Genomic DNA, 26428 nt, shown 5'->3' with positions numbered 1-26428 from the left:
TGCTCCTTGAGCCTTTTATTAAAACAAAAAATATACATAAATACAATGCCTTTAGGTATATTTACACTTAAATCTCCCAGTGTAGTGGTGGTAAATGTCACTCATCAATCAGGAAGTTGATGAGGGCAGTCCTTGGAGAGAGGATGGCTCTCTTGATGCTGCATTTTCTGAGAAGCTTCTGTCCAAGCGGGCTCTCGAGGATCAGCTGCTGTACTTGTTCTGAGTCTTTGGAAGCCTGCAGTGGCACTGTCACTGTCCCACAGGCCTTGTTGTTTATCTGAAGGTGAGATTTAAGACATCAGTAGAGTTATTACAGAAGTTATTATACTGTCTCAATCTCAATCGGACAAAAGTGTCAACTGTAACCAATGTCTCCCCTCCCTGACATAAAAGTCCTTAAATAACAGACTCCACCTCTCCTTCCATATATACACATAGTTAGTGGTAGGTATGGGAAGGCCACTCACATCTTGTATGTTTAGAAACAAGTCTGTGTGTATAAAGCAAATGTGATCGTGGCTCTGGAAGTGGTCTAAAATTAATGGTGTGTGTGTGTGTGTGTGTGTGTGTCTACGTGTGTGTGCCTGAGGCTGCACAGCATTCGCCTCCCTTCTGGGCCAAACCCAAGTACGTGATTAGAAGACAGAGGGAGTGAGGTTGCCTCTGCAGGGCTGAAGATGCCCACAACAGAGAGCTCAGACTGAAGTAAAACCAACATCATCGTCACCGAGCAGTGGGAGCGCAAATATGTTTTGTTTATGCAAGTTTCTGTCTGTCTGTTAGCAAAGTGGGTGTGTACAAGACTCGTCATTTCTGTGTATGAGAGATGAAAAAGAAATAAACAAGACTACAGAATATACACAGATAAACAAAGACAGGGTTTCCTTTCATTTATGCGTTGTCGGATGTGTCTCTACTACAGAGTGAGAGTCCAACCAGTGAGAGACAGGCGCTGTTATCATTTGTCCTCACCATCATCCCATATCACACACATTTACGTGCGTAAAGGTGTCGTGTGTGTGTGTGTGTGTGTGTGAGAGGGACTCTCTCAGGTGTTGTGATCTGCCAGGAGGATAAAAATCTGATGAAATCAGTTTGAGTTTTAATCTATTTACTGAGTCAGTGTTTATGCCAGTGTGAAAACTGACGTGTGTGTGCTTTCATGTGTGCATCCACGTGCCAGATTGAGCATTTGTGATGCTTGGATCTGATCCGAGCTGATTTCCTGAACCGACCCATCGGAGGTGGATATTCCCTCCGATTGTCTGTAAAGCTTAAAAGTCTTCTCACACAAGTACAACATCCACACACACACACACACACACACACTTTAATTCCTGATGATGACATACTCTGACAAATAGAGGGCTTTTACCATGTGGGTTACTGACACTCACAGGCAGAAGCAGGCACAAGAAATGAGAGTAAGAGAGTCAGGAATAACTCGGCCCTTAGCTTTTAATTATTGGACCACTTGTCTATTTAGCTTTAAGCCTAGCTCTTCACATACAGACGCATAAACACACATACATGGATGGACACAACACACAGAGAACATGCACACAGGCTAATCATAGGCCCTCTTGAAAATTACAGACTATGAATACAGTCATGGAGCACGGACTTTTGACGATTCAAAAGTAGCAAGTTAAAATGAAAATGCCAGCGGGTGCAGAGCAAGTGTGTGTGTATACCTATTAATAAAGTCATGTATACATAATGAGCCAAGACCTGCCTCTGGGTGAAAAACCTTTTAACTTCAAAATGAAAAAAATTTTGAGCTTTGTTTAAAACCTTTTTATTGGTAAGTGCATGCATGCATGTCAGAGAGTGAGAATTATCGTACCAGTACAGACAGCTGCACAAAGTCAGGGACCTTCAGGTATTCAGGATCCACAGTTGGCCATGACTGTTGGAGGACGTCTCCTCCCTGTTGAAGGACGGGGCTGACGGGGTTTTTAACCTGGCAAAGACCTGGCATAGGAAACATAGAGGGACATCACTGACACACTGAAGAGACTGTCTCTTATGTTGAAATAGAGAGAAAATTTAATTGCACCTTCTGAGCCAACGAATAGGAAGAAAAATGTTTGAAAATAGAATCAGAACAAAGTGAATTCATTATCTTTTAGTAACACAAGCCAGAAAAAACATCTGTGATAACTTTTCTGTTGCTTTTTATCCAATTTATTCCCTTTCATGCTGAGAAAAAATATCTCAAATAAGGGTCACACATCAAGCAACTTATCCCACCACCCCCCCGTCCTGACTCTCAGTTAAACCAGTGAATGTAGATCCAACTGGAGGCACAAGGGAAGGATGTGAACTTCCTCTATCCTGCTCCCGTGTGTGTGTGTAAAATGACAAACAACAAGTAAGAGTTAGAAAAAGTACACTGTGATTGAGTGCAGTACAGGTCACATGTCCGTCAATAGAACATCCTGTTTAAAAGGCGGCTTTAAAATTACTTACACAGCCAAACTGCACACAAGACCCTTATAAAAAAGAGCCACACCTCTTCCTCTCAGAGATGATCCGTCAGGTTTTCCTGACGCTGGCTATCAGCTGGATATTGTAGCCTGACAATGTGTTTTTACGGAAACTTTTTTTCTCTCAGCTGTGCACAGAAACCTTGTTTTTGTGTGTCATCAACAATAGGGGGATGTCCTCCAGGGCAGCACAGGGGCAAGCGTCCATACGAGGCATGAAAACCGACACTAGATCTTTCTTTCTGTTGTTTGTTTTCCACTATAAAGGTCAAGAGCTGTTACTGTTGTACTGCTTTCAGCTTCAATTAGTGGTCGGTCAGTGTTTAAAGTAAAAGATACTCTAGTTTTATTTAGGAGGTACGTTCACTGACAAGTTTTCACTCACTAAGTTGATTGTGCAGTTGAGCATCAGTGGGTGTTCATTGGTATTACATAAGCAGTAGAGTCAACATTAGATTTATCTGACACACTTTCTCTAGCTGCAGTTAATAAAATACACATTTTCACCATAAATTTCGTATACTTTCACCACCATGAGACAATGATGTAATCCAAATGAGATTCCAAGTCAAAATCCATAGATTAAATAAAATTATTAGAAGTTATCTCTGGATACTTGGACGTTTATTCTTCAATTTCCATAGTCCACATTAACTATTTCAGTGCATGCATTGTGTGCATGTGCACGTTTTCTTTTTTTTTTTAATTTTTAATGAATGACTTGCATGTCCCACCTGCCCACAGTTCAGAAGCCAGGTGAGGGGCCATGGGTGCTGTCATCTTCACCAACGCAGCCAGAGCGTCCTCAAAGTCCACACTGTGCTGCATCACCGTGACCGTTGCACTCTGAGCACACACACATACACGCACACAATAGCAAAATTTGTGATATTCAGGATAAGTGTTATTTTATTTTATATCTATGTGCTGGAGGGAACACTCACATTTAGCGTGTTGGTAAATCCCATCAGACGAGAAATGGCTGCATTGAAAAGGAAGTCCTCTGTGAAGTGAGATGTCACCTAAAAGTACCGACCCCCCCCCAAAAAAAGAAAAAACCCAATTAGGAAAAATCGGATTACTGGCCATACAGATGTGTCCTGGCAGACTGTCTTGGAAAAAAAATTGATTGAGATGCTTTACACATGGATATTAATAGCCTGGACAACTGTACTTTTATGTCACGCCCCTAAATTCTTTCCCCACATTTCCTCTCACCCTCAACTGTGGTCATAAAAGAAAAGCTAAAAACACTGACAGTAGCCACCTCCCTGTTATTACCATGTGTACTAGCTGATGGCACACACTGTGTCAGCATTCCCCTGCTTAGCCCTCTGGAGAAAAAAAGCCCATTTGGGAGAGGCCTGAGGGAAGAGGTCGTCAATAACTGAGGCTTTTCTGAGGGATGGATCAAAGGACAGTCTAAGCTTTGGGATCTTATAGCAAACAGCCTGAAGTCCTTTAAAAGCCCTGGCCCCAAAGGGTGGACAGAAAGAATCAAACCTGGCAGCCAAAGGAGGCTATTTATAAAGTGTGAGGGGAGACAGAGTGGATTTAAAATCAATTTCCATCCCCTTCTTTTACTCTTTACTCCAGAGGTTTCAGGTTGCAATGGATGCTCAGCATTAGATTGAAAGGTTGGGACACGGCACTATGCACTGCTGGACTCTATGATGGGTGACACAGTACTTTGAAGCGACATATCACAAAACACCTTGGAACGGCTTTCCAACTGCACAATGTGTGCAGTGCAGCAGTAAAACACAGATAATTGGTGTGAGCGGAGAAATTAAGCCTAAAATAGAACAATGTGACAGATGAAAAAAAATCACATGTAATGGAAGTGAACACTTAACTGGTATGAAAAGCTGAGATTTTGAGTATGAGCCCGTTAGTGACCCCTACTGGTCAGGACTGTTAATAATGCATGCATTTGCAACACAGTAGCAGCCATTCCTTCAAAATCAAAGCCTTAGGCAATTGCTACCTCTTGAATGGCATAGTTCTTGCTCTCCCAGATCCTTTTAACCTCTGCCAACTCCTTCTTCTTTAGGTGTGAAGGATTGGGGAAATCTCCAAGTTGTCTAGCCTCCCGCAGCTTTGTCACCAGCTGCCACAGACGAGACTGCCAACGTAGAACCCCAGGAAGGGCGTCCGCTGAAGTGGTGAGCGGATCATTTTTTACACATTGAAAACCAACTAAGCCATGCATGTCAAAAAGGTAAAGGCACTAAAATAACCTCCAAAACTATATTAAAAAAAACAATGGTTTAAAGCTCACTCTTGACGTTCCAGAGGATGTCTTGTTCAGGCGGTGCAGCATAGAGGATGTAGAGTCGAACTGTGTCCACACCGTACTGCTGCACCACCTCTTGGGGGTCGAGACCGTTGTGTTTCGACTTGCTCATCTTCTCCCATGTCACCTCAATACGACCACCTCCAACTGCCACTGGTTCTTCATCTAGATGCAGGTAAGGAGCAAGAAGTCAGAGATAGCTGGACATGTGTCCTCTCATTCTGTTACTCTTTAATTTCCCCGTGCGTGAAGCTATCTTAGTTAATATTACTTATTTGTATTGCTTCTAATTATCTCCTGTCTCATCATATTCAGTGGAAGACAAGAGAAAGAAAATACATAAGGCCTAGTCAATCTGCTCCTGTAACACTGAGTCTGTAACACTATGTAAGCTGCCAATATCTTGCGTTTATTCTGTTACCAAGCAATAGAGAGGAGTTGGAAATCATTGGGCATGCAGTCACTTTTAAGAGGATTCTTCAAAGGATTTCTTATGATTGGACTTTTGTCAAGAGGAGCTGGTTAACATGTCCTTCACTTGAGCAAAGCTATAACGCACAAACCACCTCTATCAGCAGCACAAAGGATGAGGTGGCATACTGGCACCAGTACATCACGAAAAGGGGAAAAATGGTATCACAATTCATTTCTCAAGAGTTTCCTGCCTTTGTGAGCAGACTGGGATGCCCTCTCCTTTACCATGTATTACAGTTTGCAGATTCACGTCACGTGTACCTGTGAAGTCTATTTCGTCTCTCTTCAGGTACTGGCCGCTGTCAGCCAGTTTGAAAGTCTGGCCCTTGATCAGGCCCTGGACCAACAGCTTCCAAAAAGGCTCTCTGAAAGACACAAGGAGGGCTTGTTGACATACAAACACAGCAAGTCCAAGCAGAGCAAGAGCAAATAAACCATAGTGAAACTCCACCTGTGGGCCACAAGACCCTGGCTCTTTGCAGAAGTGACAGAGGAAGCGGGCGTAGTACAAGTGCATGACAGCGTGCTCCTTCCCTCCGATGTACACGTCAACAGGCAGCCAGTGATCTCCTAGGTGGCGCTCAAAAGGCCTAGAGAGCGAAGGCAGGTTTATAGAGGCCTTGAACTGCAATCACCAATTTAATTGCATGCCGTGATCAAGAGCAGTACTGAATTAAAAACTGATAGGAAAAGTATGAATAAATGTAAGTCTTAGTGTGGGTGGCTAAGTGGCAATTTCTGTTGTCAACCCTTACCTGAGATCATTAGTCTGATAAGCACATCTAGGACACCTAAGACTTACTTCAATTTTCTGAATAATAATTTTCTTTTTCTTCAGACTTTCACCGCTCATGTCAATTAACCTGTTCCTCTACAATTTATTCAAAGAAAGCTACGGTTGCTAGATATCAAATCCATCCCTTCCAAATCCAATGGACTATATCTTTGAAGGAAACACAAACAATAAATGTTTAAAACCATTATTATTGTAGCATTAATCAGAATCCACTGGCAGTGAATCAGACCAAAAAATATCATTTTAACAGATGGCTATGGCTGTTATGTGCTTTGTTAGATACACACACACTTCCTCTAGGGGGCAGCCTATATCAGACACACAAGAACCAGAGATGCAGATTACAGAAGAATCCTGAACCCCCACAATCTTACCAGCTTAATTGTTAGAGAAACTAGTAACATACTATGTGTCTAAAGTTCATCTCTGAAGGCTGCCTCTGTGCTCAGCTCCTCATGGTAACAGTTAAGTAAAGATTTCCACATGGCAGTATGTACTGGCTGGCTGGCTGGCCTGATGGTCAGCAGAGGCAGCAATTCACCAATGTATACCATACTTTTTGGGACAGACTGCTATCTTTGTGTGCCACCTTTCACACTAGTCATTACTCTCCTCGACACCTCTCTGCTGGCTGGCTGATGGGGGCTATGGATAATTGAACCAGGGGAAAAAAGACTTATGAATCCACAAGGCTGAAAATAATTTAGCCTGTTAGTTGGCATTAGGCCAAGGCAAGTCTAATATACAACTCACACACACACTTTACATCTGGGTCCTCTTACGTGCTACTTTCAGCATCTCTTGTGCACGTAAGTCTCAGCAGGCCAACTGAAATGCACAAATAGTGTAATTGCTTTTTCTGTTGTGCCATAATCTGTCCCGCTAAGAAAAATGATGGAGAGAGCAGCTTCCCTCCCCTTTAAAGCCGCTTTACAGCTAGGTCAGGGCACTGGGAAATTAATCTCTTTTGTTAAGCTCAGGGTATCGCCACCTTCCCAGCAGGTGAAAGCCGTGGTTCCATAATCGCTATTGGCAGCAAAAACACCTTTAAGGCAAGTATGTGTGTCTGTGCATTTGTGGGAGTGTGTAAAAGGCAGGATTTTACAGGTTTATATGCATGATTGAAATGGGTGAAGGGGTGATCTTATAGTGAACAAGATTAACTTTATGTATGTGTGTGTGTGTGTGTGTGGGAAAATGTGCAAGTGTAGGTGTGAGGCATGAGTTTGCATTATTAGCAAATTCCGTATTTTATCTTCTCCACCCACTTCTTCTGAAAACTTAATTTTTTAGGTTTTATTTTAAAACAAAGGGTGAATAACAAAAGATAAAATGTGTGAAATTTTTGCTACCGTGTCAGAAAAAGGAGAAAAGCAAATAAGTGAAGTCTGGACATACCTATCATTGTTATGAGGGTCTGTGTATCTAAAGTAATACCAGGCTGAGTCCACAAACGTGTCCATAGTGTCAGTTTCCCTCCTCGCTGGGCCTTTACATCTGACAAGAGAGATAGAGGGGTTGAGACAATGACAGTTGAGGGAGGGCAAGCAAAAATCAATATTAGCCTGACAAACCAGAAACAAAGCAAATCAACGATCACTGTTTGTATGGTTAGAGAAATGGCACATTATGTGATTTGTGTGTGTGTGTTTGTGTTTGTCAGTGTGATGAGGGTAAAGCAGGCTCCATCTGGCTGTGGGGGTCATGTCCCTGAAGAGAAGCGGACCTGAAGCCAGCCTGGCACCACAGCTCTGTTCCCGTGCCCTGACTAACAGGCTGTGCTAACAGGGAGGAACTGGCAGGCTGAACGCATGATCATGTGTTTGTGTTGAAAATGCCACTTCATGCCCCTTTCTGTCCAAGCCAAACAGCACTTGGGTATGTGCTGCGAATCTGCCAAAATCACTTTCACACAGCGGAGGAGAGGACGTCCACAAAGACACAGGAAAAGGGCTTTTCTTTCAGATTTAAAGCACTTAATGGAACAGTGAAAGCACCTGCCTTTTAGTTTATAATGAGTCTCAGTAGAATTAAAATCAGTGTCCCAAAAAGAAAACAGAAAAAACAGCTCAGAGCTTTGCTAAAGCCTGTGCAACAGAGCGGGTATCCTTTCCTGGACCTTATGGGATGACTCTATTCTGTTGTTTTGTCTTTATCTAACATTTTCACTCACAACAAACATTAGAATCATCGTAAATGTTTTAAATCTCACACTCTCTATTGCAGACATGCACTAAGAGGCAAAACTCTGTAAAACACCTAATATACCAGTCTATAATAAAACTGTGATGATGAGGTAAGAGCTGTTGCCTAGCAACAACACTAAGGTGTAGCAAGGTTGATATTTGAAAGCCAGGTGTTCTTTCATACAAAGAAAAGCTCAGCAGATGAACGAAGCACCTAACACCATCCACATATAAAATTCTCAAAAAATTAATTGTGCAACTCCCACGACAGTCTGGCCACAGCCCGACAACTGAGAATCATATTAAACGGCACAGGTGTGGCTGGAGAAGAGCCTTCTCTAACCCATGAAAGCCTAAAAACCGCCCCAAGTGACTAAATCTGAACCTGTACTTCTGAGTGTGTGTTTGCTGGATGAGCCAGAAAGAGCCAAAAGGCTCTCAAACAGATGAGGCTAAAGAGGCAGCTGCCCACTCCACAAAGACTTTTTTCCCGTGGAAAATAGCCCTCCATCTGCTGTGTGTCGGTGTGACTGCCTGTGTGTGAGTGTGCAGCGCTAACTAGGTGATCTTGTGCTTTCCTTACAAATTCATGGCAAAACACACATTCATGCACACCTTCCTTGAATAAGCTGAGGCAGGGTTGAGTTGGCAGGCCAATTTCCAGTGGTGTGGAGGGTCAGGGACGAGACACGCACACAGAAAATTACTTCCTCAAGGGCAGATAAAACTCCACTTTTGTCACCCATCTCTCATCATGCTGCATGTCTGTGTTCCACTTTGACTCTAATTGGACATGGTCTACCAGTGAAGAGAACAAATTTCCAGACACTTAACAACAGAAAGGAGATGGGTAATCGGGAGATAATGGCATATTTCTGATTACAGCCATCGATCAGCACTGATGGGAGAAATTATGGTAGCTTTGTGGAAGTGTGCGAACACAATTTGACTTGTGCCATCTGCGACTGAGTGAGCCATAGTTTTTATCAACATGGTGCCACGATGGTGATTAGTCTTATTCAAAGAGGAATCCCCCCATCAGAGAGGGACTCTGGAGATGCCGGCTGGGTGCACATTCAGCTGTCAGAAACATTTTCAAACACACACTGACTTAATGCTGAGAGATGAGTGCATGTGTCAGTTTGTGAGAAAGCTAAATGTGTGCATATGCAGCATTTTTTGTGCGTGTGTGTGTGTGTGTGTGTGTGTGTCAGGGCACAGCTGGTTTATGTAACCTCCATCATCATCTCTTGCTGCTCCTGTCACAGATGCCACTCATTACATAACCCATTCAGAACAAAAGTATTAATCACACAATTTCGCAGAGCTGCTCTCAGTGTTCTTGTAAAACTGTCAGTCCTCTCGGCCTGTATGACAGCCGGCTCATTTATGTCAGAACTGGTCTCCTGAGGAAATACAGGAAGGACAGAGGAGAGGCTGGAGAGGGTTTACACATAATTCAATTCTCACTCTGCAAACACCCTAATGGACAGCATCATTTCCCCACTGACTTATGTTGTGCCAAAAAGAAACAGCACTCCCTCCAACATTTTTGCATCCTATTTCCAAAACAACAAAGCTGAGAGGCACAGCTTATCCGCTAAGGTTGTAGTGCCTGAGGAGGTGACGGTGGTCCACAGATAGCTAAGATCCAAAACTGGGAAAAAAAAAAAAAAAAAAAAAAGGATCATCAGCATGAATGAATGAAAGTGTTAAAAGATTATTGTGGCCACTTTTTGGGTGAGATGCAAATACTCATTGATGGCACTTTTTTTTTTTTAAGTATGTCAAAATTGTCTGTAAGTCCGTGCTTTTATTTACCTTTGGCTTACGGCTTGACTGTGACCTGTGACTGTCAGCATGCTGTCTACTTCAATTGTTGTTCATTAGCTTGAGGCAGCATTCAGCTTCACAAGGTTTTGGTTGCATCATTAACTCGTACTGCATTGACTTTGTGCCAGGCGACCTCCAGCTTTCAGAAAAACACACCATTTTGGTCTCGACTAATGAGCTGCAGCTGACAAGCGGAAGTAGCTGCTACAGCACATAAATAATTAAATATACATACATGAGACTTATTTACCTGTGGGAATTAACAATGAATTTGTGTTGTATTGTGTTAATCCATGGGCATTTCTATCATTCATATCCGGACAGACTGCACCACCAAGAAAGAAAATACTACATAAATTTGCTGAATACAAATACACTCAGTGGTCATTAGCTATTACAGTTTGTACTCCACTATACCTGCACCTGGAAGAGGTAAAACACTAAAATGCCTTTTCTCACCTGGGGCATTTACAGTTGACCCAGTCATGAGCAGCCTCTAGAGGTGACATCCCTTTTCCTGTGAGAGACGGGAGCTTCGGTAATGCAACGGGTAATTCATCCTCCGGGACTGCAACTGCACCACAAGACCCACAGTGCACCACAGGAATGGGGGTGCCCCAATAACGCTGTCTTGATATCAACCAGTCCCTGAGCTTGGAGCTGGTAAGGTGGCCGCCCACCTTGAGCTCTCTGGCCTTCTGGGTAATGGAGTCAAAGGCCTCCTTTCTGCTGAGGCCAGAGAACTAAAAAAAAAATAAAAAATAAATAAAAAAAGACATAAAGCAAGGGGAATTAAGTTTTTATCTGAAATAGAGGTTATAATAGATTTAATGGACTCATCACAATTTAATAATCATGACCATGAGTCCTGATGGTGTGCCAACCTCTTTAGAGTTAATCAAACTCTGTGTCCCTTCTTGGTCACTTTTCAGAACTGTGGTCCACCTCAGGTCCAGGGCTCTGGCCAAAGACAGATCCTCCTCACTGGAATCTGGGATACCTGTTGGACAGGAGCACAAAAAAACAAAAATGTAGACATAAAATAACACACGCGCACAGACAACTCTCTTGAGGGAGAACAAAACCCTGTGGTGATGTTAAGCCTTTGTTGCGATACTACTAATCGTTATCAGTCCCATGGGTACCACCTCCACTCTCTGTGACACAAACAATCACTGCTTTCACATCATCACAGCAACAATAACACTGGTTCAGTCTTTTGGCAAAACCAAATTTTAGGCTTCTTGAAGTTTGAAGCATCTTTCTGTGCCTGGTCTTTAACCGCTCAGATGACTGCACTGAAAAGTGAAGTGTTTCCAGTTCATTACTTCATGTCTATGGTGACAAAGAAATTAGTATAAATTAATTTGTACCAATTCATTTGTTGGTGGTAGTGAATCACTGCCCACTCACACACACACAAATACCTAAACACACATACACAAACACTGATACATATACACCATCAGTAACTCACCGATCACAGTGTCTAGATAGCCATCAAAGGCCTCTTTGTGTGAGATGACCAGGGGAACCTGATGGCCAGTGAGCAGGTTGCGAGCAGTGACCTCTGTGAGGGAGTCTGGACAGCAGAGAGCAAAGAACGTGAGAGAGGCAGGCTGCTCATTATCCATAATCATTAACCACTGAGAGCGATATAACCTCAAGGGAATCCCAATTAACATACACTCAGTGAACTCATTCTGCTGCAGCCATATCTCCACAGTGAGGAAACAGGCTAAACCCTTCAGTGGGCCAATTCACTCGTGAAAAAGTGATGAATTTTGATGCTGCTAAAATTACCTGTGAATCTGTGCTCTCTTAAAGAAATGGTTTTCCTTCACTTAAGAAAAGTAGGAACTCATACAGCTTGAAAGACGAGCTACACTCAGGGTCAGCGTAGAGATGTTCACCTTTGCCCGGCTGAAAGGCCTTCTCCAGAACAGAGCGCACTGAGCTGCTGCCATGTAGCAGTCTGTGGGAAGGCAGGATGGCCAAGTAGGCCGCTCCAAACACCATCTCTGGGGAAGAGCTGTAGGCTGACAGAGTCTCCCCTGTTTCCTCCCCGTTCACCTGGTAGATAAGGGAAGAAGCATTTCTTAGTATCCATATGGCAACAGCTGCCCCAGAGCTGAGCTAGTGAGGAGAACTGTCTGTCTCCTCAATCTGTTCTCTTAGGGTGTTATTTAAAAATGTCATATTGGCAGAAGCATCTTTGATTTTGTAATATGGATTTTGTAATATGAAGCTTTTCAGTGACAAGTAATGCAATCATCAGGGTGCTGGTGGGCATATAATAGGGACAGTGGTTTATTAATTAAAATACTCAGTTAAGTTAAAATATTTTCCTGGTTCACAATTTTAAATTGAAGAGCAGATGTCTTTTTGTTATTGAATACTGATATTTTAGCCACACCACCACCCCATCCCAATGACACCACCATGAGGTCAATATTTGTGGTTCTGAGCAAATTTTAGATGGACTACTATGATGTTTTTTGCACAAACTTATTGACAAATAAAATTGTTCATCAAGATTCTGAGAACCAATAAAAACAAAAAAACCTCTTGGGATCAGGAGATGTATGCAAAATGCGCTCCATGTAGCTCTTTCGAACAACACATTGCTGAGGGGTCCTAGAGAAATTATTGTTGGTCATGTTACAGAAGACACACTAACATGTATCTTTAGAGTCTGGAGAGATGATTCAGTGAAGCACTTGTATGACAAGATTTGAAGATGTAACATTGAGCAAGCAGTCATGCAGTCTTTCAAAGACATCCACAATTCAGTTTAATTCAAGGACTGAACTGAACATTTTTAAAGGAGAGAGGATGCTCATAGACTCACGTGGAACTGTAAATATGGCTCTCTCAAAGCTCAGTAAAAACTAATTTATTACATCATCTGTTTGGGTAAATTGCTGCTTGCAGATGGATGCTTCTACTAATGTGACTAACAAAGCAGAGAGCTTTCTGTTTTGGTACATGATTTTCCAAAGAAATACAGAGACATATACAAAAAAGTAAGCAATCAGTGCTTGCGGAGAATGAGATTGAAAAAGGGCAACTGGGAAGAAGAGACTACAGGCAAACACTTACTGGAAAGAAGAGATTGGAAAAAACAAGGGGGATGCATGGAATAAAAAGAGCAGGGGGGTGGGGGGGTAAGAAGGCTCAGATTCACCCTGATTTTGAAATCGAAGTAGCAGCCGGTGCAGTCTCCAATCCAGTTTGCCTGCATGCCTTTGACACCATACCACTCCGGAAGGTCTGCCAGAGCGTCCAGAAGAGGCTGAAGGAAGACATAAATAAGTAAATAAATAAATTTAACCTTTCTTATTGTAAAAGTTGGGAATGAGCAAATTTCCCACTTCACTTTTTTGTGAGTGGGCCACCAGTTCCTCGCAAGTACGTTTCTATCTAATAATACAATTGACTCCAGCTCAACGTGGGCTCCTTCAGAATTCAGCCAATTTATTTTCACAAAGCAGTGATGCTGCCCAGGTCGCATTATGCAGACAAAGAAGGATTTTCAAAAATCCTGACCTCCACTCGTCCTATTTTCCTCGATGTCAGAAAGCAATCGTTAACAAAGTGTGCACACTCTCTCTCTCTACCACACATGCATCGTCCCGCTCTCACCCTTGCACGCACACACACATACACACACACACAACCAACAACAACAGTTGTTGCATGATTAAAGGAACCTATGCATATGAACGAGGCTGAGGTTAAAAAGTCACTGCTGGTCTAAAACCAGATATGTGAAAACTCTCCATTTCCTTTTCAGTCTGCCACAACCTATTAGCCACTATCCTTTCACAGTGCACCTCAGCATGCAGTACTTCATCAGTGATATCAATACAAATGTAAACACCAGCTATAGTCATTACTTACATGACTGAGCTTTGGATTTGAGGGAAAGACAGATACAACACTAGTGAAACAATAAAACAGCTCAATTTTTCGAGCTCTTACTTAAAAGTTCTTATTTCAGTGCTTCTGAAATTGGGGGAAATACATGTTTGAGACTTTAAAGCCAAGGCATCATTTCCTTGTGGAACTAAATTTATCCTACATTTCTGACTCATTCAGGTGGCAAAGACATGTGATATGTTTTTGTTACAATGGGAATGAAACTTTACTTATTTGTTGTCTTCATCAAACTGCCAGCTTTCCTTCCACCTTTTCACTCCAAGTCCACCCAGATCATCTCAGCGGGGTTGAAGTCTGGAACCTGGGCAACTTTTCCATCATTTAAAGATACTATTTTTGTTCTTTTCTTCAGACGTTTTTGTTCCTTATTTTGCTATAGGATTAACTCCTGATGAAGCATTCAGTTTTTTTCTTTTTTCTAATAGCAATATACAGGAAGTGTTGTCATTTCAGAGGTTCAAGTAATCAACTTTTTGCCATCATTGAGCCACACTAAGTATTTACTAAGGGGAATTGTTGCCGCCTTCTTCTAATCGCAATGAAAAACTGTCAAACTTTGGACTGATGATTTAAATCCTTGAGACTCTGAGGGGAGATGCAACAAAAACAAAGATCTTAGCAACAATGGGTATAAAATCAAATAAAATTTGTAAATAAAAAAAAAAAAAAAAAAGCAATGGCAGCTAAGTAATGATGACTGTAGAGTAAGATGCCGTGAATGGTTTTACTTTATTGGTGGTAAAAATATAATTTGGCAAATAAGCCAGAGTGACTGAAAGCTGTGGAGCAAGTGAAGGAGTCTCCATGGCAACTAAGAAATGCTTTAAAGAAGAAGCATGGTATAACAACAACCAAGCAGTGTGTCTCTGAGAATGAGACAGACACATCGAGCACACTTCTGATATAAAAAAAAAAAAAAAAAAAAGAGATTTTCTGAGATGGTTCAGGGATCAAACTCGTCCTAACAAGTTACATTGTTTTTTTCATGTACTTAAATGGCATAAAACATTTCTGGAAGTCATGCTCATATTCGCACAGTATTAGAGTTGAACGAAACACTTAGCTCTCAGTTCGTGAATCATTTAATCATTCAGTGTGATGTAACAGGAAAGCAGCGTGTGTGCCCGTGTGCCACAAGAGTGATTATGCATGAAATTGAAAACTCTACGACTGCCTTGCTGTAATTTAGCTTCCTGCAAGCGTCACATCTAAAAATCCATCTGAGTAATAATATGTAGTCATCTGTGTCCTGGACGAAACAATATTGTTACAGTTCATGACGGAACTCTCTCATTGCAATGTGGAACAACCAGACAGCAGAACTGACGACCGCTGGATTAATGTCATCTGAAGCTGTCAAATGGTCTCGAACACGTGTACTGGAAGCGAGAAATCACAGTCCAATTACAGCCCTCTTTAATTTGGCCAGCTCTGGTTTGACACAATCCTCCTCTAGTCACCATCTGTCTTTCTCACTTCTTTTCTGTAACACATTGCTTTTCCTCCCTTCCCACTCCTCTGTTCATCAAGAGAATATTAGACATGCAGCAACACATTGTCACGTAGGCTGATTCCACCTCTGACATGGACAGGCATGGATGACTTCAGAATGGGGGACACCTGACTGCAGAGTAAGTGATTTCTTCTTTATTTTTTTATTATCCAAATACAAACCTGACGAAGGAGTTAGCAAACCGTGAGATGATGAACTAGTGCTTACATAAAAGATGTTTTTAGATTATTTTTAGCATTATAAAGTATGAAACACTAATAGAAACATAAAACCTGCACTGTTTTCAGGCTGGCTCAATATTATTCTTCAGAATCAGTAGAACTGAAATGAATAGCCAATTAATCAATTAGTCATGAGCTAATTTTTGCTATTCAGTACTGTTGACTTCATGTGTTCAGTTTTAGGACTATTGCTCAAAACAATATAACTCAAGGTTTAGTCTTTTTTCAGACCAAACAATTCATTAAATAATCAGTTAGATCAAAATAACAATGCGTTGATTAGAATAATAATTAGAGACCAGAATCATTTAAACGATCATTCCTGGAGACAAGCCATGACATTTAGAAAACTGTTTCCAAATACTCTCACTTTAGAAAAAGATAAAGTTAAATGAGTCATCTCTTTTCATCCCTGCTGTGAGCAAATGTACCAAATCAGTAAAGGCTTTCCACGGCCACACTTTTCTCCGTGTTGGCACTCACTTGCCTTTACTTCTAACAATGCACATGCATGTGCTACATACATAATGCATGAAATCCTCTGGATTATTAGGCCAGAGGGGTCATTTCATTTTTCAGCAGGCCACTTCCTCCTGAGCTGAACAGGTGCTGGCTTCTCAGCAGCCAGCCAGGCCACATGATGGTGTTAACCAGTCTTGTTCTTCTTGCTCGGGAGACGCCAGGCTACAAATGACAGTTTACAGTGGACTGATTGCAGAACCAAAGAGGCAGGGCTGCAGCTGCTCCCACTGAAGTGTGTCAGCCATGATTGTTATCAGAGGGGTGCACTGATCATTTTGGCCTGCATGGCCGCTGGTCATGCCACTTGTCACATACTACACCCGTATACAGGGCTCACTCACACTCTCAGACACACTAAAGAGCGGTACCTTGGCATAGTTTGTGGTCTTGATGAACCATTGTGTGAGCAGCTTCTGCTCGACCAGAGCGCCAGACCTCCAGGAGCGCCCGTTTTCATCCACCTGCTCATCAGCCAACACCGTCTGATCAACAGGGTCCCAGTTCACCACAGCCTAGACACACACACACACACACACACACACACACACACACACACACACACACACACACACACACACACACACACACACACACACACACACACACACACACACACACACACACACACACACACACACACACACACACACACAGTTCAAATGAAAAGGAAATAGCTAATAGACAGACCAAAGGCTTATTTGAATGTCGTCTCATTTCATTAAACATAATCAAAGGACCTCTTGCACACTCTCAATTCATTTCAGCTTTGCCATTCATTTCATTTTCTTCTCAGAGTGAGATGCCTCACTCATTTCTGGAACTGTCAGGGGTCTCCAACCTGCTCCAATCACATAGTTCACTTCAAAAGAAAAGCAGTATTTGCATATAGCAATTTAGCAAAGACCATTCCTACCTCTTTCTGATATGCAAGTCCAGCCTCCAAGAGCTTGATAAACAAATATTGTGTCCACCTGTAGTAATCTGGAAGACAAGTGGTCACTTCCTGTCAGGAAAAGAGATCATCAGCGTATTGCACAAACTGAGCCACCCAGACTTTAAAGCTAGCCAAAGCCCTCTCTTGAGCTAAATTCTTCCATCTACTAACCCGGTCCCAGTTGAAGCAAAGGCCAAGGCTGTCCAACTGCTCCCGCATGGACTTGATATTACTGAGAAGAGGTGACAGAAGATGGCACATGAGGGTTTGTATGAACTCTGAATACTTAAGTAAATTTGATCCAAAATATACCTCTTCGTCCACTCCTCTGGGTCAAGGCCTCTCTCAATGGCCGCATTCTCAGCTGGAAGCCCAAACGCATCCCAACCCATCGGATTCAACACCTGTTAATGAAGCATTTGTGGGGAAATCAAGAACAAAATAATCAGCAACAATTGTGTTTCATTTTAACTTCCCATGTTTTCAGCTTCTTAAATGGGAGCTCTGTTCCTGGTTATAGTAAATGAAGTATGTTGAAAAAACCGACATAAACAGCCTCACTAAACCACAAATGAAGACAACAAAAACAAAATACATTTGTCTTATTAAATATTAGTGTAATCAAGTCCACTTCCCTCTCAGGATGAAAAATTCTGAGAGCACAAGTTTATTTGCTGGCTACTGGCTTTCCACATTAGTTGTGATGTCTTGAAATCGCATGCATGTGTTAAACTCCAACTTCAGTGGATGAATGTGGAAAACTTTCAGTGTCAGACTCTGAACAAAGAGAGCAGCGTGCAGGCTGAATTAGTAAGAAGAACACACAGTAAGGGTTTGGCCTTTGCTTCTTCCTGGTTTCAGAATTTATTCATACAATAACATGAAAATGAAATATATTAATTGAAAGAGATTTATTCAGCCAGATAACTCTGGGGTCTGCAAAACACGTTAAACCATTTATGCTAATGTGCATGTCCCTGCTGAAATCTCTAACTCCATCACACAGGGGGTTAATATGTGCAGACTACACATTTTTCAAAAACAAATAACTAAATAAATACAAAAGGAAAAACAAGTGAGACCCTTGAGGGGAAGGTCAGGGTGTGGCAGCTCTGCACTTACTAATTTGATGCAAAATATCTAATAAGCTGTTTTTCACATTAATTCCAAAACAAAATCACATTCGACTCTCAATTTTTTTCTCTTCTGTGTCCGCTTTCTCCCTCCATCCCCTTCTACTATTCCTCAACATCTATTTCGTTGCCCCCTGTCACATCCAATCTCCTTGAGATAAATTATTTTCAACTCAAGACAATGTCTCTTTCACTCATCTCTTTTCCACTTTAGCGTCTCCGCTGTGTTTTCCTTCCCACTGAGAGAAACGAGATGCAGAGTGACAAGGAGTCGAGGACCAGAGAGGATCGCTGTATGGACTCTAATGGGTCTGATGTTTCAGACAAAGCGGTATCCTTGGTAACTGCATGGGCCTCATTTGTAAAGGTTAGTTCTGGATGGTATTTGGCTAAGAGAGCTGAGTGCAGTAGACTACTGTAACTGCTCGGGTGGAATATGACGGACACAGATCTAAGTCTGTGTATGTGTGTATGTAAATAACAAAGCAGAAAGCACATGCACCTCATTAGGATGGATACACTGCTATTTGTTTATTCGGTGTATATACCTTATTAAACTCAGGCAGTACTCTAGAAATGCTGTTATTGGAACTGTCCATGATGGATAGACCGCCTAAGTGAGTTCAATCCTCAAAGTTCAGACACACCAACAGAGGTCCATTATCTTTTTACTAACAGCTCCAGCTCACTTATCCTAATGTCCAAATGAAATGTGAAGACTAGTTTTGACAAGTGACAAGAAGCAATTGCAGATAGATGTGGGAGCGAGTGAAGGCTGACTTTATGGCATTTTGTCTGCTGTAGTGTGGAGCAAATCAGTGCCAACCAAAGACTGATATCCTTCCACCACTCCAGGCGCATCACACTGAAAAACAAGGACGCAAGTGCTGGGAATCTGGTTTTGTGAATGTAGAGCCACTCAGCTATGTGCAAGTGTCCACCTACACAGTGCCTGTTAGAAGGTTCTCTCCATCTGTAGCAACTACAAGTCCAATACTTGTCTGTTCTCTCATTATCTTAATTTAAGATACAAGATAACTTAGTCATTTCATATTTGCATGGTGACAAAACAAAATTTTGTTTCTCAGAATACCCACAACCCCTTCACAGAGCCAGAGCTATCATAAGGGAAGATGGGAAATAACTAGAATAAAAAAAAAGATAAGAGAATAGATAGTCAAAAATTTGACATGCATTTATTACCAAACTGATTGTAGCCAAACTTTGTTTGGTTTCTATTTATATCCACAAAGAGTACATCCTTAAAATCTTCAATTTATAGAAGCACAACATCAGTCTAGGCACACGTAAGGTTTTAGTTCAAAGGAACAGTTACCAATATCTAATTTGGACCTACTGTGGCTCTTTTCCACCTCCTTTGGAGGTTGTTTAAACTCTTCCTTTTCTGACATAAATTTACCCAAAAAATGTGAATCTGATTTCTACCTCAACTGTGTTACAATTTGGTTCAAACACTGAAATTTTACTTAGTTTAAATTCTTGAGATGAACTACCAGTATTATATATATTTTGAATGACAGAAACATGAACAGAACCCCCGACAGAGTGTACCCATCTTAATTAACCAGTGAACAGAGCAGACTGTGTGCAACAGGCAGAACAAAGTTTGTGTGGTGACAGATGCTGAAAGAAAGAAAACTCTTCGGGAAGAAGTAGGTGCCGTTCATGTGAAACCACGTTCCTGTTTAGGGAGAAACCGGGCAGAAGCACAGGGGAGTCTCTCCGCAGGTGAGGGAGAAGTTACGCACCATTGAGATTAAAAAAAAAAAAAAAAAAAAAACCATCAGGTAAAGGAAAAAGAAAGAACGAGAGGAAAAAAGGGAGAGGCCTGTCTCACAAAATTTTTATCTACATGAATACAAAGACGGATCGTCTTGGATGGATAGAGACAAGTCAAATAAGTGAAGCTGGTCACTGTCCTGTCAGAGGGTGTATGTGTGTGAATGTACACTTGTTACAGCTTCATCTACAGCCACTGTTTACTGGAGTCAAACAGAGTACTGAGTATTGATTTCAGCTCCTTGATTTGAAACAGAGTCGAGTCAATAACTCACTGGACTGCATGAGATCGAGAGTATGGATTTTACCTTTCCCTTATTTATACCTAAATTTAACCATGAAAGGAGACCTCATGGAAAGGGCCAAAATCATCACAGCAGGATTTTCTATTTTTTCCAGTTGTCTGCTAATTAAAAAGAAACATCTGCGGCCTTTTATGCTCACTCTGTTTCTGGATAATATGAGTATTAAATTATAAATGTATATATATTTATATAACTTAACAAATTTTATATATATATAAAAGTTGACAAGTTAACAATTACAAAAGTCAGAAACCTTTCTACAAAATACAGAAACATTCGATCTCAGTAAAAACACCCAAAACTGACAAAATCAGTGGCTTTGGTTTTTAAACAGAAAATGAAGGGATGCCACATTTCAGTCAGTAAGTCAGTGTAACAAACATATTCAACTGTCAGCTATATCCAAGTTTGAAAAGTGCATGTTAAACATCATCCTACAAATAATTATAATAACAATTACATTGATTATAATTATTATAATTACATAATAATTAAATAATTAATGTCCATTAAACTAATGGGCATGATGTGAAAATCTATGCTGTGCGTTTGTAAAATCCATCAGCATGGCAGCAATACAATAAATAAAAATTGAATTCCCTGGGAATCATCTACTCTGCTTGAGCAGTGAAATGATATGTACTTGATGGCACTTAAATGAAAGCTATGGTTAGTACATTACATTATGGACACTGCAAGCAGACGAAATGAAGCAAAGAGTGTAACCAGATACTTTTTAATGTGTTCTATCTGTGATGCAAGAAGGAAAAGCAAAGCCTGTGGATATGATGAGGGGCAGAAAATTAGCAATTAAATATATAGTATGAGGCAAAAGCACCTGCTCATTACTCTCAAAATGTGAGAAATATTTCATTTTATCTTATTGTGGCCATATGCAATTCTTAATTTAAATAGACACAAGTAAAAAAAAAAAAAAACAAAAAACAAACAAACACAAGAGAATGGATTCTCTTTAAAGTTTAAGGAACATTTTTAAAATGTCTTTCAACTTTACCCTTCAAGAAAGAAGCTCTCTTTTTTTCTGGCTTTATTTGATTGGACAGCTTGGACTGACAGGAAATGGGAGAGTGACAGAGGGGAATGAAGGCAATGAGGCAAATGACACCGACCACATCCTTGTAGCATCCTGTTTATGGAGTGCGTGCTCTACCCACTATGGCGCTGATGCCCTGGACAGAAGCTTTCTTGGCCTATTCTAACATTTTACTACCAACACAGTGTAGGCTGACTTGGTTTGTTTCAGGCCTGACAGCAGACATACCTGATGACCTCTCATTCTTTCAAAGTGACCAATGGTGTCGCTGATTGTGTACACTCGCACGTGGCCCATGTGCAGTCGCCCTGATGGGTATGGAAACATGGAGAGGACATAAAACTTCTTCCTGTTGGGCCCCTGAGAGAAGAAACAGGCAGTCAAAATAATGTACAAAGCTGTGAGATAATGTTGTGGGAAAAGATCATTAAACTTTAATGCTTAGAGACTGCAATTAGAGTTCATTGCTCAGTTCGTTCTTTTGAATGAGTCTTGTATAACAGACAGTCCATTAACATGATGAGATCAGGACAGAAATAACAACTCATCACATGCAGAGCGAGTGCACCGACTGACATCTGGTGTAATACTGTTATGAAGCTCGAGCAGCAGACTATAGTGTCAGAATCTGAACGGTGGCTGTACTGATTATGGATGGTTTACAGTCTCTACAGCGTTACCATGGCAGCACAGAAAGTACCAGTTACATCAAGCTATACATGATTACAGGAAACCTGAGTCATGAATTTTTCAGCATATTAATTAGGACCAGGGCTGTCACGAATGCACTTAATCACCATCATCGGGTCCCAGATGGCTGCCAGGTCAGACCATTGAGATATATAATGTGCCTGATCTCCAGGTCTGAGATCAATGGGCAAGGACATTTGGCTGGCTGCTTTATGACCTCTGAGACAATTCATCTTAAAAAGAAGCAAGGTATTTGAAACATATACACAAATAGCTTTGTCCGACAGATAAATGAAACCCTCTACTGTCATGACTTGGGTCCTTTCCCCATGACCGTACTTTACATGCACAATATTTTTTCACCATGGTGAGAGACCACTGGTACATTGTGTCTTTGATGATTTCAAACAATGGGCAGTTAATAATCTATTAGAATGAATGTGCACTTAATAATTTCTTTTGGAGAACTATACTTATAGAAAAGTTTCTCTTAGACAGAATGAGGGCTCATCCAGGTTTCTAAAACCAGAAAACCAGGATATGATGCTTACACACCCACACAACACCTAACTGGGATCTGTTATAACTTGCACTCTAGTGCAAAAGCAAACATGGTAAACTGATTTATTAAATCTTATGTGTTCATGTCAACTTAATGATCGCACTGCTGGCCAGTGTGAATCAAACAAAAGGCCTTCTTACCTCTTCCAGGGCCTCCTTCTCCCACCGGGCCATGATGTGTGGCTTCCACCATTCCTCCACCTTGCGTCGGGTCTCTGTCCGATAGTCCCTCTCCCACACTCCGGTCTCACTGAACAGGGTGCGTAAGCTGGGGGACATGAAGCGAAGGACTGGACTGAAGATACCATCCCTGCCAGCTCGGGGGACAACTAGCGGACGCAGAACCAGCCTTCTCACTAATGCCTGCATGTTCTGTCATCAAAAACAGAGTCAGACACTCAATTAAGGGCAGTCAAAGAGAGACAGTGTTCCAAATTGGAGGTAAAATGTTTTTCTACTTTTCATGTCGCCATCAACAAATAATTCTTTAGTGCAGCCATGAATTGAGACATAATGCAATGATCTATGTTTCCTTGACATACCTTCCATCTGAAAAGCTTTCAGACATTTAAAAACTAACTTTTACAATATTTATGGTTTGACTTATCATTGGTAAGAATGACAACTGAACAACATTTCTATATTATGTGATCTATGTTTTTTAAATAATTTTTTACATCAGTTTACTTTTCCTCTATTCTCCAAAATGTAAGAATGGACACGCGCCAATTTTCCATAAATAACTCCAGCATCAAACTGCAGGGTCATTAATAAAGCATATTTCTCATATTTAACACATCATTAAAACCCATTCATGTGTGAATAATTCACTTCACCAACCACAACCGTGTGAATGGCATAATATTGTCACAGTATGACTACTGAAATATGTGCAGTATTTTCATTTAAAGTGTTGGAGCCCATTCAGCTCTCAAAGTAACACTGAATCTTCAAAGAGACCAAGAAATTACATCAAATGGTATAAAAAACTGACAGTCCAACAATAAGTTCATCCCAATCACATCCCTCCCACAGAAATGTGACCACGGGTTTATAATGACCATTCACAATAGTTATAATCCAGTTCCCTCGCCGCCCCCCCCCCCCCAAATTGAAAATGCAGCAAGGCCACTCAGTCAGTCAGCACATCTGGTTTCAGACAATGTAATCCACTCACTGAGAACAGAGTGGCCAATGGCTCATGTCTCCACACGAATTTCCTCCCAACCCACCACCTTTTTCAAAGAGTGTGTTTTTTGCACCATGTCATTCACACAACAGTCTGAATTTGTGAAATAAGAGGTTTATTCAGTGTGATGTGTTTATGCTCCTCTACCCAGAATAAGGCTGTGGACAGTCTGTACGTATCACACCACCTGCCTGCTCAGATGTGACAGTCACATCAACTGATTTTGAATTATTCTCTCTTGCAAACATTTGCTACATTTTTTTTTCTTCTTAATTAAAGGTTGTCGAAGTCTCTAATGACAGATTATTATTTGTAACTTGTTGTAGGTAGAGGAGGTGATCTAGTTCATGATTGGGTTAGGTAGATTAATGGATAATGACCGACAGTTAGTGAGTCCGACAATTGGAAAAAAGCCCATTCTTTATTTGGACTCATTTTATTCAGTTCTTCATTGAGATTGCAGTTTGGCCAGATTTTCATATGGTTTGATGCTGGTCAAAAAGTCAACTGCACTTCAGAAAAAAAAAAAAAAAATCTGACCTAGATTTTGTTTAACAACACACAGATAGACATGTATATAAACACAGTTTCCAAGGCAACCGGAGATTTCTGTATAGTCTCCAGCAGAGAGCAAGGATGGCGTTCTGCTAATAAACTAACCCGTCAAGAGAATATTTTCACATCGATGACATCTAGATCTGAAACAACAAGACCTTTATAACTGCTGAGTGGAAGAAGCGATAATATGGACACCCTGACACCAGCCTGAGATAATGATGAGTAAATGAGAACAAAAAATATTTCTGCTTATTTAAAGCCACAGAGAACGGACTGAAAAGGGGATTATATAATTATATAATGTCATGAAAACACAAAATAATAGAATAGAAGGCGATCAAGCAGATGAAACATAAAGACAGTGTGTGTGTGTGTGTTAGCTGTGTATTGAATGTGTCATGTGACAACAATGACTGCAAGCCTACCTCCTAATTTTCTGATTGGAAAAGTCATGATGAAAGACACTTTTAGCAGCAGTGCAACACAAGTTTGGAGTACTGACATTTTGTACTTCTTGAATGAAACACATGTCACTCAAGTCTACATCCTCCAGTCAGACTCTGTCAATGATTCACTCACTCGTGTGGACAAATCTTTCAGATGTTTCATTTAGTTTTTTCACAATACTTTGTCAAGCAAATGAATGTAAAGCACTCTCTCCTCTTTCATCTTCCACACCACCCACCTGATTGTGGGAATGTGTTTTTCACGAAACTCTCTCGAGTATAACCTAAGCATCACAGCAACCAATGATCTTCCCTCAGGCTGTGGCTGCAAGAGCCAAACACTCGAGGTTGTTGTGCTTCTCTGATGGTGTGAGTGAGTGGGCTGAGGCGAGAGACTGAGAAAATGTTTCTATGGTGACTGGGCTCATCTGTCCAGTGTCTCCTGTGTAAGATCACTCCGGCTAAGATGGGAAAAAGGCTTCATCAAGAGATTTACAGAATTTCTTTGCTTTTTCAGTATATACCTTAAAATTGTTAAGCATTGATAAAAACATCAGTAGTTTGGTTTCTCATCCTTTTCACTCCTTCGATCATCAGACATTAACTGATGTAAACTGTAAAGTTACTCATTATAGATTTATCTGTTTCAGGCAGAGGTTGCTGAAGCCTGGCTTGAACTAAAAAAGATGTATCAAAATATAATTAATATGATTGTTATTATTGTTGTTATTATTATTATTATTACTGACATGCATACAAATTCAGATATCATACACATGCTTGTATAATGTTGACTTAATGTCCAAATTATTATATCAACAAAATATAAATCTTGCGATATAATTAAAAAAGCATGTCTTCACTAAATGTTTGCTTCATTTTGGCCACGGGATCTAAATTACATACAATCCACAGTCAGAAATTTACATTACTCATCATGAAAGAGACTGACAGAAAATGGAGGGGCGGTAATTTGATAACCAACTAATGGTTTCAGTAGTTTGTCAGGCAAAACCTCAAACGCAGACAGATGCATGTCAAATTAATATATCAGAGACTTTGGACGTTTAGTCAAATAAAAATTCAAAGTTTTTAGTTAGTTTTCCATCGTGACTTCCTGACAGGTCAGCGTCTATACAAAGAGAAAACCACTGTTCCTGTCAAACATAAGACACATTACTCCAATCAACATCCCGCTGTGTACATCTTGCTGATTTACTAGCAGCCAATATATTTCACGTTAGCATGGCAGTAATTTCCATAAGACATGTCACCTCCTCGTCCTGCCCACACAGGATCCACTGCTCACCTGTTTTCGGCCGATAAAATGTATTTGAAGGTGCCTCGTGTTTCACTTCCGGCTTGAGTTTCTCCGCTTTATGGTCCCGATCACATAAAAACAAGAATCCATGCTGAAATGACTAAGTCCCACTTTTAAATGCTCTGTAAACGACTCGTTTCGATTGATCACGTCTCCACCATAGGC

General features: G+C 41.0%; 1 protein-coding gene across 1 annotated transcript; it reads right to left on the bottom strand.

The window, feature by feature from the left end:
- Positions 1–26428, bottom strand: LOC115044965 (probable leucine--tRNA ligase, mitochondrial). The gene is made up of 21 exons (XM_029504361.1): positions 26252–26428; positions 22891–23121; positions 21727–21858; positions 17519–17610; positions 17378–17438; positions 17186–17275; positions 16641–16784; positions 13262–13369; positions 11988–12147; positions 11552–11656; positions 10959–11074; positions 10534–10817; positions 7454–7552; positions 5722–5849; positions 5515–5643; positions 4771–4944; positions 4477–4646; positions 3434–3511; positions 3224–3335; positions 1847–1974; positions 1–277 (listed from the first exon to the last, which is right to left on the bottom strand). The coding sequence occupies exons 2-21, from the start codon at positions 23116–23118 to the stop codon at positions 98–100; spliced, it is 2718 nt and encodes a 905-aa protein (XP_029360221.1). The 5' UTR covers positions 23119–23121; positions 26252–26428; the 3' UTR covers positions 1–97.

This window comes from Echeneis naucrates, chromosome 6 (assembly GCF_900963305.1).
Source record: "Echeneis naucrates chromosome 6, fEcheNa1.1, whole genome shotgun sequence".
Taxonomy (NCBI): domain Eukaryota; kingdom Metazoa; phylum Chordata; class Actinopteri; order Carangiformes; family Echeneidae; genus Echeneis; species Echeneis naucrates.
This window is presented reverse-complemented; position numbering and strand designations above follow the sequence as displayed.